We start from the raw sequence: 19,692 nt of genomic DNA on the forward strand, positions 1-19,692 counted from the left end.
CTCAATACACCTTTGAATTGCAGGTCCTCCGGGAACTGACAAGCCACTACATTACAAGGGCACGTTGTCTCACTGATTATTTTCCCATTGTCCGTTATGCAGCACAGCTATACAGCAATCGGAGATGATGTGCCGGTGAGGTGAGCCGGATTAACAAACGAGATCCCATAGGACTGCAGGCGCAGGCAAGAATCCGCACGCTCTTCCATATCTTCGATTCTACTAACCAGCGCACCCCGCACATTGAATTCATTCGTGCATATGGTCATCAGCCGATCCAGCTTGTCCTCACGAGCTTCTTCTGCGAAGTCAGGCACCATAGAGTACACAGCACACAGCACGTAGGGCAGATAGGCAGAAACATCGTGCATGTGACGGACAGGTAGCCGAGCTTCAAGCGATGCGAGGAAAACCTGAGAGACCTCAAGACGGAGAAAGCACCCACTCTGCTACTTGTTGTTATCGACGAAGACCATGTTTCCGTGCGCAAACTAGACCTCCGTATCGTGCTCTAGAACATTGTAGTCTCATGAATATTGAGCTGACCGCTTGGACAAGCTCCCCAGACAGACACTCTGATAAGAATAGAAAGCCTCGAGTAACAGTCGACTAAGGCTCTGATCATTAAATACCACTGGCAAGTGCCACGAGCATGGTGAAAACTAAGAGAAACAACTCTGCCCTTAGCCTGTCACATACAGCGCACAGGATATAGTCCTTTGTCAATATTTCCAGGCTTCCAAGCTGCTAAAGAAGATATTGTGTAAGTATTCAATTGGTCCTAGCGCTCAAGGGCATCCTCCGGCATTTGCCGGCCATTCTCACACTCAACCGTCCTTGTCAACTGCTGGGTGATTTTGTTGCCGTGGCTCAACCAAACTGAGAAAGTCTTTCCGTACGCAGGACTTGTGTATTCGCCTTTCTGGCTACTGATTTTTTAACGTTTAAATAGAAAGGCTGCCAACTGCGTATGCCACTGTGTTGTCTGAGTCTAAGGTACGTTTTTGCCGCAAGATATAGTTTTGTGCATGCACATGCCTGCATAAAGCTGACAGCATCAACTAAGCCGAGCAACGGCTGCTCCAAAGTCACCTCTTTGAATGAGCGTACTCATGTAAGTGCACGGTTGTATCATCTCGCTCATTCGCTGGTTACTCGCTGCAACATGCCTCGGATACCACACCGCGGACTTCTATCTCTTTCGACAGAGCCAATGGTGTCGTGTTCCACTCCTATTAATCTCGTAATGGAGACATGGATCCCAGTCGATCACTACTGTTCGGGGGAATCCCTAAAACCCACACACGTGCAAATCGCCTGCATCACATATCCCCAGCTCTCCGTCGTCCCGTGCTAGTCATGTCCTGGAAGCTCGTATAACGAATACGGCCAACGTGAGGCTCTCTTACGGCGCGTCATGAGCATGGTTCATATTTAGTCTCTGGTCGCCTACATTTGCAGATCCTGGTGGCGTTGATCGTTCTTCCCCGGTACCGCTATGCCATGAACTCTACGTCTGCCGTATCCGGTTTCTGCCTGAACGTTTTTGACTGCCTGCTGCTTCGGGCTAGATCATGTCCCCATTCGATGACTGGTATACACGGCTACTCAATATGCCAACATCTCGACGCTTAGCTGTGAACCTCGCTATGCTTTATAACGTTCTTTTACGCGTTGGCTGTGGTCCAAGCTACGAGAAATCTCCTGCAAATATATTGCTCGTCGATCGGGTACCAGGATTTGGAATTCGGTTGCATCGCGCTACGCACTCTGGTTCACATGCCATCTCACGTCGGTGTGCAAGAATGGTGTCCCGATCTTGACTCTTCAGAAAATTTCTCTGCATGTTTTTCAAACGGCTTGAGATGTTTCGGCAGTCTGGGAGGTAGTTGTGCAGGTGAGTGCAATGAGTCGCGTCTCATTGGTCCATCCATACCGTCTGGATGTCTTTCTCTTGATCCATAGCTATCCACATGCATCGCCGACGGAACTTTCGTGTCCGCATTCCGTAATTTCGTTCAACTTTGACCCGTCCCTCTCCAGACCGATATTTTGCGCGTGACTGGCGCCAGACTCGCGTCTTGTGCTACCAACGTTTCCGTCCGCGTGGCTGTCGTGTTCTCACACTTCGGAAGTGATCTTGCGTCATTTCCTATTTCGTCTCCGTAGATCGCTATCGCTGACTTCTTGCAGGGCCATTCTCTGCCCGCGAGGCGTGCGCGGAGAACAGCAAGCTCTCTGAGTTCGTCCAAGAGGTTTACCCTTTGTCCGAAAACTTAATCGAGGATAATCGTTTCACTCATTGGCAGACTCAACGGCGACTGCGACTTTTCGCATGCATGACGATATTTGAATATCTCCTCCCGTCCGCCTCATTACCGATATTACTGCACGCTGAATGGAGCCGAAAGCTCTTCTCACGTCTTGTCTACGCTGTCTCTGAGACTGCCCGGTCTCAATACTTGCTCCAGCAATTGCTCAACCGTCTGGTTATCTAGCTAAAGTCTGTCGTCGTGGACTCTGAGGACCTGCTTGATAGCGTTTGTCTTCAGTAGTACTCCTTTTTACCCAATGTCTCCCACGGCGTCACTGGTGATGACTTCGCGCTAGCCAGCATGTATTGGGACGCAGCCGCTCCTTACACCGACAGATTATCCACGGTCTGCGCATTTTCTAACTTCCTTCACAGCGCTGAGATCTGGCGAAGCATGGAAATTTCTTGTCCGTAAGGTGCGTTCTGTCGAGCTTATTCCATTTCTTTTTCAAGTGTAGGCTTGCTGCTAATCAGTCTGACGTGTTCTGTCACGCTCTAGGCCTATAGGATCGTGTGACGAAGGCACACACTATCTGCTCCGTGGTATAGGCAATGTCCAGGGCTGGACCCATGCTTGGGACATGACTACTCGAGTTTCTCACTCGCAGGCATGCCTTCAATGCTCTAAGTGCGACCTTCTAACGTTCATGCTTCGCGTCCCCATCAACTTCGGGCGGAATTGGTACAACGCGTCTAACGCGTTTTGCCGGTCACCACAGTTCTCCCATGGCCAGTTACGGAATCCTGCGAATCCCAGTTCTTGCCGCCTAGAATACGAGAACCCCCCTTCTTCCTCGATGATGAGTCTCCCCAGTTGCACACGAGGCGTGGCTCGACGGGGATTTCATCGTTCTCTCTTCTTTCTCCCTCGAGTCCATCTTTTCAAGGGCAGTTGTTGTGTGCGGGCATATCGCTCTCCCTTCGTTCGACGTCTACTGCTGCTGCTCTGAATCTCGTTCATTAACCTTCCCCGTAGCACGGAAGAGTGTCCGCTACCGTTCTCGCGACCTGACAGGCCTTCTTTACTCACAGAGCTTCACCGAGGTGAGCAACCACGTCACCTTTCTATTCTCGGAAGCGCTGAAAGACTGCAGCTGCGTTTTCATCCGAGCCAGCAGCATGACCCAGATTCTGCACGTTCCGAGTAGTGACCACCGCTGGTCCGAGATGGTACCACCCCATACGGCCCTCACGTTTGCGGCAGTTTGGGACCCGTTGGAAGGGATGATCACCTTCTCTGGAGCGCATCTGCTTGATTCCGCCAGCGCGACCGGTCCAAACGCAGTCGCTTCTGAGGCACCGCGGGACGCCTTCGACAGCCAGTCGCAGGTCCTCACTATTGACGCCCTTGCACAGGCGCTAGCAAGTACCGCGCCAAGCACTGCGTTTATGCTGGACAATTACTACTCAGATGGGTACGACACGCAAACGATTGACTACTCGTCGGTGGTCCCCCATTGGGTATCATATCCACCTGGCACGAAACTCTCTCCGCCAAGCCCCGCATTCGCTTCCTCGATCGCGCTCGGCGTCTCTCCGCCTTCACTCTTACAGGGCAATGAATCGGATTACCGAGTGCTCCTGAGGACATGCATTGAGCACGCTCGCCTGGCGCATTCGCGCCGCCAGCGCTCAGAATATCCACGTCTCAAAACGCCCGAGATTTGCATCGAGACTGCCACCGTTACGGACAGGGGGGACCCTGTCGTCGATGAAGGCTTCTGCGAGTCAGTGAGGTTGACTAGTAGAGGATCGTTTGGTACTGCCCCGGTTCTCGTAGATCTGAATTTGGTCAGTCGTGGTTTGTCTCCTTCCTCTCTTCTGTGTCATTTGTGCATATCTTACTTGTTTCTTCGCAGAAATCGGCCTTTTCCGTCACGACTACTTCCACGACGAACTACGTTGAAGTCGATTTCCCGCCGGACACAGAAAGCGCCTTGGCATGCGCAGGCGGCGCGGCTCCACATGACGCGGAAGTGCGATCATCGTCGTCCTGGACGGCGCTGAACGGCCTGGAACGCTTCTGCTTCACTGCGCCTTTCGAACAGCAGCGCCGACGCCTCAAGAAACACCGTAGCGACGGTCGCAGGTCTCCGTTGGTGTCCATGCACAGCCGAAGTTCCTCCTCGAGCTCAAGCTCGAACTCTGCGCCTGCAAGCCCTGCGGAGGTGCTCGCGCGCGAACACTATAACCACGTCTCTCCCTCGTCCCCGCCGTGTTCCCCGGCTACCCACTCGCCTCCGCTTCCGCTTCCGTTGCTAAACCGCAGGAAGCCCAAGGCGAACAAGGCGGAGGGTTGTTGCCCCAAGACGCGGTTGTTTGACCGGCTAGGGCGGGTGATGCGGCACGACGACGAAGAAGGCTGGGTGTGCGTCGACGTCACGCAGATAGTAACACAGCGGTTGATATAAAGCCCGGCTGCAGATGCTCTAGTAGACTTCATGTCGGTGTGTTGTCTTCGAACAATTTTCAGATCGCTGGATGCAGTCCTTCCTTACTTCCCTCCCCGCGTGCGGGCCTTCTTGATATTGGGGCTCGAGGTTGAGCCCGTCCTTCGTTTTCTTTATCGCCTTCCGTGGTGTATTTCATAGGTCACTTCGTCCGCTGTGATTCAGATAGATCACAGATACTGTAGCAGCCATACCTGTACGATTACATTCAACGACACTCAAATGCTTCTGACCTGGCTAAACGGGGCGAGAGCGCACAGCACAGCCTGCCATGGAAGCCAACGCACTCTTCCCTTGCGTAAAAACCGCCGCGTAAGAAATTCGGCTCCACATGCGACGACGGATCAGATTGAGAGAACAGATACTGGGAGTACAACACACACGATGAACAAACCAAAACGAGGACGAAAGTTCAATCTCTAGTGGTCCAGCCCACATTAGCTCTTGCCGCACTCTACCCATGCCATACCCGCACCTTCGCGTCAATTCTCTCGACAATAACTTACCACGAACGCAACTGCTATCGCCGCACCTTCCACTGGCAAGCCCGGGTCGGCACCACAGCGGGTCTACAGAACGCGAAGGCAACTACCGACAGCGCGACGGGACGAAATCGGAGTCGAAGAGAGATGGAATCCGCGACGGAGAAGAGGGTATGGGTAGAAGCCGATATATCGAGAGTTTGCCCGAAGGAGGGACGCGCATAATGAATAGATAGATAGATAGTGTATATTGTACGCGTATGTCGGCGCGTGTACAAGAACAGGCGGGGCGCCAGACGAGGCCGCGGAAGGGGAGTGGGTATTATCGCGGGTAGTATATATCCTCGTCCCACGATTCTGCAGAGGGCAGTGGGAACGGTCAGATCGTCTATTCCAGACTGCGAACACACAAAACGCACCTTCTGTGATACTTCGCCAGCCGAGGTATATGACGCCGACCGCGGCGGTTTCCAGGATCGTCGCGACGAACGACCCATCAATCTTCGCTGATGTTCCCTGCGTCGTTGTTAGCTCACCACGGTCACACTAAGAGGGCAGTAAGAAGAAACGTAGAACGCACCTTGCAGATAACTTTGTTCAACAAGAAGTAGTCCAGCTGGCTGAGGACGAAGATGACGGCGGCGACAACGTAGTACCACACCGGGCGTGCCTCGTTCAGGATGCCGAGCACTACGTACAGCATCACGCAAAAATAGATGAGCGCAGCGCTACGGAGAGAGTGCACTTCAGACTCGGATTTTCATTCGAGAAAGACAAAACGCGGACTCACGCGCCAGGCCATATGCTTGTGAGGACGAACAGTGGAACGCTGGACAAGTCTTGCGGAGGATTGAAGGGCCCCAAAGCCTTTGTGATCGAGAAGCCCACGTCGAGTGCGATATAGGTTGTCGCAGCGAAAAACGCGAGGATGAAGAAATTCAAGGGCTTTCAATGATACCTCGAAATTAGCATGGAGCGAGCATAAATCGATGGCCCGATGAGAAGGGCACCAAGTAAACGTAAAAAAACCCGACAAGACAAATTGACGTAGTTGCGAGGACTTACGATTAGCGAACTTAGGGTACCGTCCTCCACCACCTGCGTGCTGACGAGGCCTGTCCCAAGCAGCGCCCAAAACGTCGCGGCGACGAGGCCAGCATGTACGCCGGTGATAGCGGTAAGAGCGGTAGATCCCTGCTCGAGGAACGAACCAGTGGTGATTAGCTGGAAGGGAAGTGTGAGGAGATACAGGACGAAAAATTCTCGCAGCTCGACGCGACCTGTCAGGTGCGAACGGTCAGTACGATTTTACCGAAGGGGTGAAACACGGGAATATAGATGAAAGGCGAAAGAGGCAAGCGAGGACGCGTGGTCGATGGGCGAAGACACGCGTGGTGAGGTGAGACATCACATGTCTGACGTCCGATCGGCGATGAGGAAGGCATGGGGAAGAGCCGTAGAAGGGTTAGGAAACAGCCAAATCGTCGGACGACGTGGATGAGCGGAGAGGTTGTGGTTTTCAGAATGGCCCGGAGTGGGAACGTCCAAAGGATGCATGCGAAGACAACGGCATTCGGGACGGACGAACAAAAAGTAAGGCAGGAGAGTAGCACTCACCGACAGCAGCCTTCCGTCTACTCGTCCATACGATAAGCAAGACCATGAAGATGATGCTGAGGCCGCATACGACGATGTTGGCGACGTTGCCAACCGACTTGTCAGAACCGACGCGCGGAATGCCGCATTCCGGGTTGACACCAACGGGAGCAGACGTAGCGTTCGCAGAGACATTGTTGAAGACGAAGGGAGCATGGTGTTCGATCTACCAATAAAAAATTAAAAGGGTGGAAAGAGAAGGGAAAAGAAGAGAAGGCTGTACCTGCCGATAGAAGAGGTTGCACCATGGATAGGATGGCATTTGATGGCAGAGAGTCGAAAAGTCTCCGAATCTCATGGTGAGCTATGGCGCGCAGAGCGCGGGGTATGTAGAACAGACTCGGAGTCGCTGAGGACGGTCGTGACGGTCGTGAGCGAGGGAAAAGATACCGCGCGCCACGCGTTAGGTCGATGCGATCAAAATCGTCCGCACCGGGTATCCAACTTTGAGTGTACGACCAGCGGCAGAGAGAGAAGATCGAAAAGAGCGAGGGGAGCCGTCGAGCTCAACGACGGAGACAGCGAGCAGCAAGCGTGGAGACGAGAGCACAACGTGCGCGCCGTCCTCGTCGCCAACCCGCCCATTGTCCAACATGGGCGCCTAACTGTATGCAACGATCATTTCTGCCCCCGCACAATCTTGATCGATGATCTCTCTGGGTAAGAAATTCAGAAACAAATAACAGGGACCAGGCCTGCGATTTCATACATTGTCATATGTAGCTTTACTTTTGCAGTGTCTCACCAGAAATCAGAAACTCATCTTTGTCGAGCTCAGGACTTTGCGCGTTTCGGCAAATGCTCCCAGAAAACATGCAAATACAATCACTGAAATTGCCAGAAGGTGAGCGCCGCAGTTTTGACGAGTAAATCCAGCATCTAATGTCCACGGTCACAATTTGTATACGTGGATATTTTTTTGGCACCCGTTACAGACCTAGACACTCCTGCGTCAGTACACGAAGTGCTCCCGTTCGCCCTCGTGTCTGCGGCGCTGCAAATTCAATGCAAAGCCATCGGCACGACAATCGGATTGATTTATGGGCCACTGTCATCTTTTTCAGCGGTGCATCGATTTACACGTACAAAGAGCAAACGATCAAGTCCAAAATAATTAGCAACCGCGGACAATTCGCTCAATGGTCCCCGCCCACTGCGGCGATGATACCCTGTGTCACGATGAAAAATGGGTTTGCCCTCACGGCTTTTCCGTGGTACACCGTAACGTTTGTTGCATCCACGTAGGGCGTTGCGGGCCTTCAGACCATGAAAATTCGGAAGATATTTGCAATCAAGACACCTTCTTCATCTATTTCCAAGAAGTGCGTGGCGTACATCGGGCCGCCATCAACGTCTTGTGAATACCTTAACGTTCGTGCGAAAAGTCCGCCTTCAAAAAATCAAATACGCACTTGGGACCAGCCAGAGCGTCATTTCCACCTATAGCATACGGTACAGCGAGAATTGCCACTCGAGCGCGGCTAGCACGGCAAGACACGGTGGAAGAGCTTCACGGTGATACCAGTTACAGGGGCATGTAGCGACTCCGAGCGGTCTTACATACTAATCGAAGTCACTGCATTATGGCTCTCAACTTGGAGTCACTTCGGCAACAGCAACCACAGAACCCTAACCTAAGTCTCCACGACGAACATATTGGATGCGGAGATCCAGTCCGCCAACGCGCATGTCCTCTTGCATCTGTCGTACGAGATGCGTGCGTGAGTGCGAGGAGTTTGGCGGAGTGACCTCCGCAGGGAAGCGCTCTGCGTCGAGAGGTCGTGGTTCTTCCACAGGCGTTCTTTTTCGCATGCTTCGCCCACGTCTCAGCAGGAGCTGAAATTTGACAAGCGCGAAGCCCCCGCGGACGGATCAGCACGCTCTTCCTCGGAGACTGCACGCAGGATCCAGTGGCACAGAACTTCACGAAAATCGGAATGTTGTCGAGCCCGAATGTATACCTGTGGGACACGGAGATAAATACTACCCGCGCTGCTGGTAACTGTATCTAAGGCGGACGTTCGAACTGCTACAAAGCGGAAGTCCCCGTCGTTAAGATGCACCCTGAGCAGCCTGGCATTCCCAGTCACTGACGGAATGATGTGGATGGCCGTTCTCCGGTAGGAAGAAACCCAACCCGCGGGCGTTAAAATAGAACAAACGAGCATGAACACGATTATGAAGATCGACGTGCGATTTCACAAACAAGACATGGACGCGTCCTCAAGCAGGACGGTATTTTGTGCGTCGGCGCACATCCACGCGCTCCACCAATTCACACCAGTAACCGCATTATTCTGGTAGCACCCGCGACGCGATCACCTTTTTAGATCAGCTTCGCTCGCCTCGAAGTCCATTATGGTCACGCTCAACTTCTCGCAGCGTGCTGTCAAAGAAGAAAACATAATGAGCGGCACGCGCTCGTTCCATCGGTAATGTAACAAATGGAGATCTTCGCAAGCTCCGCTGAGCCTGGTGAAGAAGGACCCACCAACCTTGGACGGATTGTTAAGCGGCCAACTGACATGGAGATGTCCGAGCTTGTGGGCGGAATGCGCTCTGCAGTGAAGGCGAATAGCTCGAGGCCATGGGATCCTGGAGAGAATTTGGCGATGCTCCGTTAGCAAGTTTGCAACCGGAGCGGATATCATTATGACGAACTTCTCGAAGTCGATTCCAATTTCACATTCACCAAAATCACAAAGTGACATATCATCGAGCTTATCGACCTTGAGAAGCGTGAGAATCTCCAAGCAAGCAAATCTGGGCTTGAAGTCCTGAGGTGTATTGACACTGCGCATGCAGAAATCAACAACGGGATTCCAGACAGAGCCGTTACCACCTCAAGACGGGATAACTGGACCAGAAATGAAATCTCGAAGCGGCGTAATTTCTATATAGATCTTCATGAGTTGGTCTTGCTTCTGAGATGGTTAGGAAGCATCTCATCGGGTCCTGTGAGACAGGAACATAGTCGGCAGGTTCGGTGCATCCAATTCTGGCGCCGTCCCACAGCAGAGCGCGATCTCGAAGCGCGTCAAGCCTGTGCTAGGAAGCAGAGCTGCGTGACGGTAGACTTGGAGACCGCTTACCCGCCAGACGAGAGTACGGAAGTTAGCGAATAGACGGATCTCAGGGATTGGGATGTGCCATTTTCCATTGATCAGAAGTATGGTTTCAAGTCGACATTGGGGAAGAGACCTTTTCTGTACCGACGAGCTTCGTACTTGAAATGTCTGACTTGGGGAGTAAACGCGGAAAAAAAGCTGGAGACCGATCTCACGAAAGTTCTCGCTATGCTTGAGCTGCTGCACAGACAATTACTGACGGATAGCCAAACGAGAGAAGAGGAACAACTCACGGATGTTGGATCGCGTCTAAAATCCGGCCGACCCGGCAATGTCTCCCATAATACTCCTTAACAGCGGCATAGTATGTTCCATCCTTTACCTTAGGGTTACGACTCATATATCCCCGAATATTGTGCACGTTAGCGCTATGTTCTTGAGGCTCTCGCGGCCAAGCCGAAATCCATGTAGTCGTACTGAAGGACGCAAATAGTTTTGCAATACGACTACCGGGAGTTCGTCCAGTGAATTTGTCTATATTAAACAAAGCCTTCTCTGGTGCATATATATGGCGGCCGTCGCAGCACTTGGATGGATAGGAGCCAACTATCTTGCAGTTCATGTCTGGAGCAAAGATCGTTGGGAAGAACATCAAAAACAAACGACACTATTCGACATCAGAAGGACTCCCACAGCCTGTCGACCTGGGAATGCCGGATAGAGTCAGTGGACGCGAAAAGTGGTGCACCGCGTAAAGAGGACGACGTTTTCGTCAAAGGAGCTGGGCTACAGTACTCCGACATCGCTGTCGTGGAAATTTAATGTTCCCGGAACTTCCCACACGCTTGCTCGCTCTTGAAAACACTAAAAAGAGGGTGAAAGAGGTGTGCGGCGCGAATGGCGCAGGAGCGTGGATTTGAAGTTTGAACGGCTTTGGAACACGTGTCGCGTCTCACCGAGAAGCACAAACACTGCATCATGTCATTAATATTCTACTCAAAGTATAAGACGAAGGGATTGCCAGTGGCTGGGAAAGTAGAACATGCCCTATAAAACGTTACAACTTCGTCTCCTGAGAACGATGCATTCGCAACCATGCAGCCGACATTATGGCATTAGTAACTCAGAGTCAACCTGTTTTCGAATGCAGAAGATTCGCCAGACTTCCGAACAGACATCAAGTACGATTCTTCAGGGGTATGGATCGCAGGCGGTTGTGCGGCCGAACACTGATGCTGACTTGGTATTAACGTCATTGGTAGGGCCATTTTGCGACGAACAGTGAGACTTCGTGCCTACTTGGTTCGGAAATTACAACGAGAATCGTCCGTCACTAGAAACGATGTCAATACAAAACTATTTAGGCAGAAAGATCCCACCTCTGCTCGCAGCCTCCGCAGCTCGAAGCTGTGCCCATTCGACGAGGCCAAAGTAGGACGGAAGCTCTTTGAAGACCCGACGTCGATACTTCAGGTGTTTCGTCTTCATAACCTGCTTACATTCCTCGCACAGCCCATAGGTCGCGCATAGCCAGTCAATATCGTCATCCATCGGAGCGAGAGCGTCGAACCGCTTTTCGGCACCCTGGAGCTTCACCAGGAGCTCACGCTTGATCTCCACGCATCGTCCGTAGCTCGTACACCTGGCGTACTTCCATGCCAATTTTAGCGGCGCTCCGCTGGCGCATTTCTGCGCCAGGGTGGACATTCCGTCGATGCACCGATCCATGTCCTCTGAGGACAACCGTTCCGTCGTGCCATCCGCGCGAGGCACACCCCTGCAGAGTTCATAAATATCCAGCTGGCAACAATAATAGAGGGCGACCGGCAGCAGGGACGGAGCATTAGCGATGCGCGCTAGGTTCACCGCGGACATGGCGTCCAGGCGTGTGAGGCGCAGAAGCTCCGTGCCCATTTTCCCCGACCGCGAGTGGGAATCCCACATATCGAAGTTGTCGGTGAAGACCCGCTTTATCCGCGCCAGGCCGTCCGCGCGGAGGTCCTCCACCTGGTATTTGTGTCCGAGTCTGACCAGGACGTCCACGATCGCGAACTCGAGCTCCGGCTTGTGCTCTAAACAATGCCTTCATTTGCGTCAGCATATCCCGGGGACAAGAACAGGGGAATGATGGAGGCACACCTGCCACCATCGTACAAGACACGTAGCAAGAGGCGTATATCCGAAAGGGGATCGTATATTTGGACAACGGGACAGCCGAACATGGTCTCTGTGTCAGCAGGCTGCGGGATAGTGAAGAGGTCGCGGAAGATGTCGGAGTGTCGAGAGAGCACGCTCTGGTGTACTCGAAAGGCGGTGCAGTCCATGATGAGAACAATGTTCCCGTCCGCAAACCAGAACTCTGCGTCCGGCCGTGGCTCGCCTTCGCATGGGAAAGGTAGTCGTGTCTCTGTACGACGGCGCGGTTGAGACCGTACGTAAGCTCCAGGCATAGAGAATACCTCGGGGAAAGAGTGGGACACGATATGCGAACTGAGGAACTAGTGGTGGGCTTGAGCAATCTTGCATCTCCATAGCTAGCGCAGGGGAGAGGGGTGGACCTGCACGTGTCCAGGCGCATGTCCTGGCAGTTTCGGCGCTTGTCTGGGCACGGTTCGAAGACACTGGGGTAATTAAATCGAGAATTCCGTAACGTGCGCAGACCGCGATCTCACACTGGGACGACGTTAGACAAACGCGAAGACAGATCGGAACATGCAACTGTACGGTGGAAGTCATGGTAGGCAGATGCAGACATGGCAGTTCCCCTCCATGTTACACGTCGCACAGCGTGGTTCTGAGGAAGTCACGCCTCGGCCTTGAGCGAACAAAATAAAACATACCTCGATAGACGCCTGAACAAAACTACCCATGAGATTATCCGTGAGCTGTGCAGAACCATGGTAGATGCCGAAGCTAGAGAAGGTAGCAATCATAGAGAATCTTCACTATGGAGTAAAAGAACACCTACCTCTGACACAGGAAAGGAAAAACCGATGGGATTAGCCGTGATCTGTGCATAACCATGGAAGATGTCGAGGTCAGAGAAGTCTTGCATGGGATCCGAAGCAATTATAGAGTATCTTCGCTGCGCAGTAATTTCTGACAGGTTCGGCTTACCAGTGTCTCCTCGTAGTGAGTTCGTTGGAGAGTACGCAATATACCTACCGGTGTGACTGGAAATTATGTTCTGTCCAATTATCTTCATGCGTACTGTTCCTGTAACGATGGAGATAATATGTTCATCGTCCGCTGAGCACACTGAGCCATCTTCATGAGCTTCGACGAGAAATCGACATATCAATAGGAAGGCGATGGTTTCAACAACACGATGGTTTCGACAACAAAAGTTGAAAAAAAAGGGATCATCGCAGTGACATGTGAGGATATGTTTTAGGTTTTTCTGTGTTTTCTCGGAAACCCTTGGAAAGAGGCTAGGAGAAAGCCAAGAAAGGCTGGTGCGCTTACGCGGGCACGATGACAGGCGCGTGCTGTGCTGCCTGTCATCGACCTGCACTCCTCTGTTTGCTCCCTCATCATCGTTCTCACCGTCTCGACTGTATTTTTTCTGTTCATCAGACTCCACGCACAAGACGCAGAATGCGTCCGCTTATCCTGCATGTGTCCGCGCTCAACGACTCAGAATATCCGCTTTACATCGCCTCGCTGCGCGACCTCGCCGAAGCAGACCCAGATTCTCTCACCGTGCACGACGATGCCTACTACGAGGGCCTTAAAATTGGCGTGCGCGAAGCCCGTGCGTGGCTCAGAGGTCGCTACACCACCATTGCGCCTCCCGTTGTCGACTCGGTACGTCTCAGAACCTCATCGTACTTGACGCCCGTCCTCACTAGTTGTGGCATTTCCCCTTCCAGGTTCTGCGTCTGTTCTGTCCCAATCTCGGTCAAACCGACGCAATCAATGGCGGCCAGTTTTTCGCCGTGCTCAGGCTAATCACGCACGTGTTGCACGGAAAGCAGGTTGACTCCTCACTTGTCTTCGTCCAGGGTGAGTTTACTATCGTTACTGTGGTGGCCTCCATGTATTCCTGTGGTTCGAAGGCTGCACAATCGGCGTTTCCAAGTGACACGTTGGCTAGGTGTAGCGGACTGCGGCCCAGCAAACGATCTGTCACTTGTGTGATGCGCGTATGTGCTCCCCAATGCCCACACGTATCGCTACGTGCTGGTAGTGGTGTTGTTTCAATGCGGCGAACAACGTCGTAGCTGCATTGTATGGGCAGGGCGCTGCCTGCTGCCCTGGCGTGTCGTGTTGAGCCAGTTTCCGGGCCTTCAATCAAGCTAACGCACAAGACGTGCTGTTCCACGGCAAACGAGTCGCATATAATTATGCACGACTTCCTGCAGTGCTCGAACTCGTGAGATGTCGAGGTATTTCTTGCTGGTCCAAGAGCTTATCACTGCAATGTGCACTGGCCTCGTTTTACGCCGTTGGGTCGTGGCGTCAATTGTATCCCTATCGTGAAAGTATATGCAAGTTTAATATTTGACAACTGCTCATTTATTTCTTCTGTGCGCCTTACATTTACGTCAGTATCTAACTGGTCATACGCAGCCCACCCGGATTTCCCTTCGTCACCGGCGGAACCAGTACACCCACCTCCATCGCAGCCAGTGGTGTTTGACCCGCCAGCGCCAGATGTCAATCCATTCTTCACGCCTACGGTCGAGAAATCCCGAACCTCATCTCCAGCGTCGCTTCCCGACGTGGTTCCGCCAGTGCCTCCTAAGCCAAGCACGAATCCATTTCTGGCGCGGCGCCCTTCCGCACCTGGTCGCGCGTCGCTGGAGGTCCGGACGCTACCTCTTCCCACGCGCCAGTCGCTTGAAGTTAGGACGCCGCCTCTTCCGCCGCGCAAGCCCGCGGCTCCGGCGCCTCCACCACGACACTCTTCCCTCGTCGTTCCCCAGCCGCGGAATACCACTCACCACGGATACGGTGGTCCCCCGACGAACACGCTGATCCAGCAGTCGCTGCAGGCGGGGCGGGTGGCGCAGAGTCTGAAGAAGGCGGAGGAGCGGCTCGAGAAGGAGCGGGTTCTGGAGGTGCTGAAGAGTAGCGTGCCCACGTCGCGGCGCACGCGCAGTATCAGTCCGATGAAGGACCTGGCCGGGTCGGGCTCATCCAAATCTCCGTCGGTCAGCTCCCGCGAGCGCGAGAAACGGCCGACGTTGCCGCCTCGCCCGAGGGTCAGCCCGCCGGCGTCGTCGACGGCCACCGCGCGATCCTTTGAACAGGTGGCGCACGCGACGGTGTCGAGCTCGCCGTTCCGAGCACGGGACGTGGCGTACCAACGCTCTTTGGGCCCTCTTAGCAAAAGCGTGGGTGCACGGTCTCCCTCACGCACACCGCCGCGCGCGTTCGTCGATCTGCCGAACGAGCCGCCACCAATGCACCCCGACCTCAAGCCGATACTGGCAGGGCAAGGCGATATGGTCCCACCATCACCCGACTCTCCGGGCTCGCCCAATTCGGCGCCCTCGCTGCGTACGCTCCGGTCGAAGAGCGTGCGCTCGTCATCGCCGCCTCCGGTGCTTCCGCCACTAAGACGGCGGCCCGAGAGCGTACAGCTCAGCCCGTCGCCAACTGCGCTGGAGCTGACATCTCCCGTCCCGTCGCCCATGCATGCGTCGTTTCCGAGCACGCTCCCCTCTGCGCCGCCGACGCATAGCTACAGTCAGGGCCAACGAGGGCTCTCGCGCCACCTCTCGATGTCGTCCTCGCTCGCGGGACGGCCGCGGCAGGAACGGGACGCGATGTCGGAGGGGTCGCCGATGGCTAGCCTGCAGAAGACGCTCGTGGGACTGCATCAGCGCGCACAGCCGCACCTCGAGAACGCGCGGTACAAGGCGGAGGCGGGGCTCACCCGTCGCGGGTTCGTGCAGCACCAGAACGGGCCACGGTGGATGATGCAGCGAAGTGAGGAGCGGCTCGTCAGCACTGACACCGGGGAGAGCGGCGGAGACGGCGACGTGGGCTTGGGTACCGATGAGAGCAGTGTGGACCAGGACTTGGATGTTGATACGGGCCCGGAGGAGCCGGAGGGGCATGCATGGGAGGAGCGCTTACGGAGGCGGAGGATGGAGAAAGGCCAGAACGCGAGGAAAGACCTTCTGGGGGTCGAGAGGGATAACTTGAAGTGGCCCGTAGGCGAGGGCTGGCGGCCGTTATAATACTGTGTTTCCATATAATCACTGAAATTGTACATATAGCTCTACATATGAACAGCACGGCTGGATTTGCAGATGATGTATTCTATGCTGCTATACAGCAAGGTGAAGGAGCATGTAGGTAGGTCACCTGCCGGTGGTTATGGTACTGAGAACAAACATCGAAGAACAGGAACATTTACTGTAGATTACTCTATGCGCAGAAGTCTAGATTGTACAATGTTATCGATCTGTGCTGGAACATGAAGCATATACAAGTCGGAGTCGTATGCTAGACGGCTCATCATACCAAATCCGCCTCTTTGAGATGCTGCCGGAATATACCATCGCGCACGGAAGCTAGCGTGGACGCTGTAGCCTTTGCGTCCTACACGAAGGTGAGCAGCGAGTCACCTCATACATAAAGATGGGACGCACTACAACCGAGGTGAGGTACCCGTAGAACGTGCGTGGCTCGGGGGAAAGCTGCAAGTACTGCTCGCGAAACTTCTGATACAAATCTGAGGATATAGATCGACATTCAGCACTCAGTGTCGAGCGGCTAGACTGCACAATTGTTCATACATTTTGCGACAACAGGGGCGGTGTTCTGCCTGTCCCCAAAGCTCGGCATGGACTTGTTGACTTTGACACCATTGCCGAGCTTCGCCTGGAGCAAATCATACTTGTTCAAGAACACTGTGGAAAGGAATGGTAGGATAATCAGTGTGCTGTTGGAAAAAATAGAGACTTCAAAGCGAACGCACGGATGATGACACTGCGTGCGAGGAGCTTGCTGCCAACGACGGATTTCCAGAGTGCGAAGGAGTCCTCGAGCCGGTTCACACTCCGGTCTTCGGCGAGAAGCTCGTCGAAACACGAGATCGGCGCGAGGAAGATGATCGCGTTCGCGTCCTCGAAGTACGGGACCCACGCGGCGCGCTGCACTCATAACGTCATTGAGTAAGAGCATGAATGGAGAAAGTCAGCGTGTGGCGGATGATCGCGAGTGAAAGGCGGCGTACCGACGTTCGTGTGCCGCCTACGTCGTAAATTATCCACTCTTTCGAGACGAGGCCGCCCGTGTCAATTGCGGCTGTTGCAAGCGGAGCTGAGCAAGTCAGCATCATCCGTGTCCCAAAAATCCCAGTTGAGCACAGATTGGGGGAGTTACAAAGGAGAAGTTGCATAAATAAGGGACTCACCATCCTCGAATACGAGGCTGTACTCTTGCACGCCGACGGTGCGCAAGCGGGCGCGTAGCACGTCGTCATCCGAGGGCTGGTATCCGCGTTGTGAGATGCGGTCGATGTCATCCAGGAAACTGTGGTAATTGGTCAGCTCAGCATTCTCGATGTTAGGATTTCTCTCGGTCGCGAGAGGTGCAAAGGTCTGATGTCCGAAAACATCGGAAAGAAGGAAAGGTACAGTTGTCACGTAACGAGATGAATCGGTGACATTGACATATTCTGTCAAAGTCATGGCACAACGTAAGTCATTACTTGAAGCAATTCAAGCCCATATCCCAAACGAAACCGCTACTCGTCTGCAGAACCTGACTTGCAGCGTCGGTGCTCCACTCATCACATCCAAGTAATATTGCAAAGGAGCAAGTGGTCTCAGTTTGGCGGAAGGGCAAAAGGGGGTAGAGACCTCGCAACGCAGGTGGAAAACTCAAAAGCTTGAAAGACTCACAATCCGGGTGTCTCCTCCAACTTCAGCCTTCTTCTCCGCAGCATGGCGCGCACGACCGAGTCGTCCCACAACATCCGCATATCCTCACGGCACCCCGCAAGAATCTCAGTGGCGTCATCCAACATCTCCCGTGCACGCTTCATGTCCCCGCTCCGGTTCTGCTCCCTCCTATTCCCACCAGGCGGCGACCGCGACTTGTCCTTACACTGCTCCTGTAGCGCGTCCCGCCACGAGCGGTGAGAGCGTACAAAAACGTCTGCCTGCTGCGGCGCGTCGGCCGATTCAGCCTTCACGAGGACTACGGGCGAGTTCGGGATGGACTGCGACAGGCTCACGATCGTCGACGCGGGACTGCCTGGCACTTCCCCCGTCGCAGCACCGAGTAGCTGCTTCAGGTCCGCCTCGACGCGGCGGAGGGGCGCGAGTCGGAGTTTCAGCAGCGCGTGCATTGGCGTGAACTGCGGTGGTGTCTGCTGCGTCTGTGACAAAGGGCGGGAGACTGAGGAAAAGGGTAGGGACGTGTACGGGGTCGTCGGCAATGTCTGGCCGTACGGGCCAGTGCCACGCGCAGGTGGGGCCATCTCCTCAGCGAGCACGTCGAGGATCGCGTTGACGGAGCGGACAAGGTTGAGCTGGATGACTGCGCGCCAGGACGTGCGTTCCACCTGCCAGGCCTGTGGGGCGAACGTTAACTGGAGGTCTGTGTGCGCGCAGTCAGTGGCGTGTGCTCGAGAATAAAGCTGGTTCACTCACTTTTGAGGGTGGTGGACTTGCCTGCGAGCACCCGGGTGAGTCATGGTGCGTATGCCAGCAGTATGGAGTACACACCACTCTCGCTCTGGCCGAGCAGCAGGAGCTTGAACATCCCTTTGTTCTTCTTGAACACTAGATGATCCCGGAGCAGCTCCTCGTCGATTTCATCGCTTACGTGCTGCGCGTGCGCCTCGCGTGCTAGACGCTCGGTGCATTCCTCTGCGGTCTCGTTCGCAGGAGGGGCGATAGCGCGCGATAGGGGGTCGTCGGGGTCGGAAAAGCGATGCGTGATCATGGTACGCAGAACGTTGCGGGGGTCTGGCGAAGCTCGCAGAGCCACAGCGGCAGAAAGACTGGGGAGTGCCAAAGAGAATAATTACCGTAGGGCACCTGTTAGGGGTGCCGAGGAAGACCACAACGCTGGGATTCGAGATGTCTGCGAGTTTTTAGCGCACACCCGAGGGCGAGTAAGGCTGTACCTAGGGCCGACAGCACGCAATGGGCTGAAGGCGCCGAGGAAAATGGGAGAAATCAATACTTATCGGTGGCATGGTTATGTAAAACGCGAGCTCGCTGTGCCGATTGACGCCACCTACTAGTGAGATCTGGATCTTCTCCCCCTATTAGGAAACTCCCGACGCCTGCAGCTTGCTCAGAACGAGCGGCGGCCTCAGTGGGATCCTGGCACTCGCTCTCTCGTCGTTGCGCGTCACTGCGCGGCCCTAGCTACTCATCGTCTTGCTCACACCCGTCTCCAACACTTTGCTTGCTGCGCCGGGTTGCTATTCTTACTAACGCGAAATGGTATGGTTATGAGGCCTCCTAGGACGACCGTAGGGTCGCTGAGGGCGGGCAACCCCAACCCTAGGGTGGGGGTTCCCCGAGCGGACGCTAGGGGTACGCGTCCCCTTTGGGAAGGAGGCCGTTGCCGAACCCTACGGACCGTGCCGTAGGGCACGTGCGCCATCACTAGCGCTGGTGAGGGGCCTCTGACCTGCGCGGCCGTCGCGGACGACCGTGCGCGGAGAGGCACAGGTGGCTGCACAGGCGAGGTGGCGTGGGGGGGGGCGAAGCACGCTGGCCATGAGTGGCCGTCGTAGACGACCG

At 54.4% G+C, this 19,692-nt stretch overlaps 6 protein-coding genes across 6 annotated transcripts; 2 read left to right on the plus strand and 4 right to left on the minus strand.

Moving 5' to 3' along the window:
• Positions 1-3,433: 3,433 nt before the first annotated feature.
• On the plus strand, positions 3,434-4,725 carry SCP_1503390 (hypothetical protein; the record flags this gene model as incomplete). The annotated part of the gene is made up of 2 exons (XM_027764443.1): positions 3,434-4,105; positions 4,174-4,725. 2 exons carry the CDS (start codon positions 3,434-3,436, stop codon positions 4,723-4,725), a joined length of 1,224 nt encoding a protein of 407 aa, XP_027620244.1.
• Positions 4,726-5,568: 843 nt separating this feature from the next.
• On the minus strand, positions 5,569-7,200 carry SCP_1503400 (hypothetical protein; the record flags this gene model as incomplete). The annotated part of the gene is made up of 7 exons (XM_027764444.1): positions 5,569-5,603; positions 5,666-5,762; positions 5,827-5,974; positions 6,037-6,191; positions 6,312-6,526; positions 6,864-7,068; positions 7,126-7,200. The coding sequence occupies 7 exons, from the start codon at positions 7,198-7,200 to the stop codon at positions 5,569-5,571; spliced, it is 930 nt and encodes a 309-aa protein (XP_027620245.1).
• Positions 7,201-7,305: 105 nt separating this feature from the next.
• On the minus strand, positions 7,306-7,497 carry SCP_1503410 (hypothetical protein; the record flags this gene model as incomplete). The annotated part of the gene is made up of 1 exon (XM_027764445.1): positions 7,306-7,497. The coding sequence occupies one exon, from the start codon at positions 7,495-7,497 to the stop codon at positions 7,306-7,308; it is 192 nt and encodes a 63-aa protein (XP_027620246.1).
• Positions 7,498-11,265: 3,768 nt separating this feature from the next.
• Positions 11,266-12,420, minus strand: SCP_1503420 (hypothetical protein; the record flags this gene model as incomplete). The annotated part of the gene is made up of 3 exons (XM_027764446.1): positions 11,266-11,303; positions 11,350-12,053; positions 12,110-12,420. 3 exons carry the CDS (start codon positions 12,418-12,420, stop codon positions 11,266-11,268), a joined length of 1,053 nt encoding a protein of 350 aa, XP_027620247.1.
• A 1,147-nt stretch (positions 12,421-13,567) lies between these two features.
• On the plus strand, positions 13,568-16,161 carry SCP_1503430 (hypothetical protein; the record flags this gene model as incomplete). The annotated part of the gene is made up of 3 exons (XM_027764447.1): positions 13,568-13,777; positions 13,843-13,975; positions 14,543-16,161. 3 exons carry the CDS (start codon positions 13,568-13,570, stop codon positions 16,159-16,161), a joined length of 1,962 nt encoding a protein of 653 aa, XP_027620248.1.
• Positions 16,162-16,441: 280 nt separating this feature from the next.
• On the minus strand, positions 16,442-18,880 carry SCP_1503440 (G-alpha-domain-containing protein; the record flags this gene model as incomplete). The annotated part of the gene is made up of 9 exons (XM_027764448.1): positions 16,442-16,525; positions 16,576-16,658; positions 16,723-16,836; positions 16,905-17,079; positions 17,163-17,248; positions 17,343-17,461; positions 17,833-18,532; positions 18,586-18,606; positions 18,661-18,880. The coding sequence occupies 9 exons, from the start codon at positions 18,878-18,880 to the stop codon at positions 16,442-16,444; spliced, it is 1,602 nt and encodes a 533-aa protein (XP_027620249.1).
• Positions 18,881-19,692: the final 812 nt, after the last annotated feature.

The sequence above is a fragment of the Sparassis crispa genome (genome assembly GCF_003851025.1).
Source record: "Sparassis crispa DNA, contig_000014F, whole genome shotgun sequence".
In the NCBI taxonomy this organism is placed as follows: domain Eukaryota; kingdom Fungi; phylum Basidiomycota; class Agaricomycetes; order Polyporales; family Sparassidaceae; genus Sparassis; species Sparassis crispa.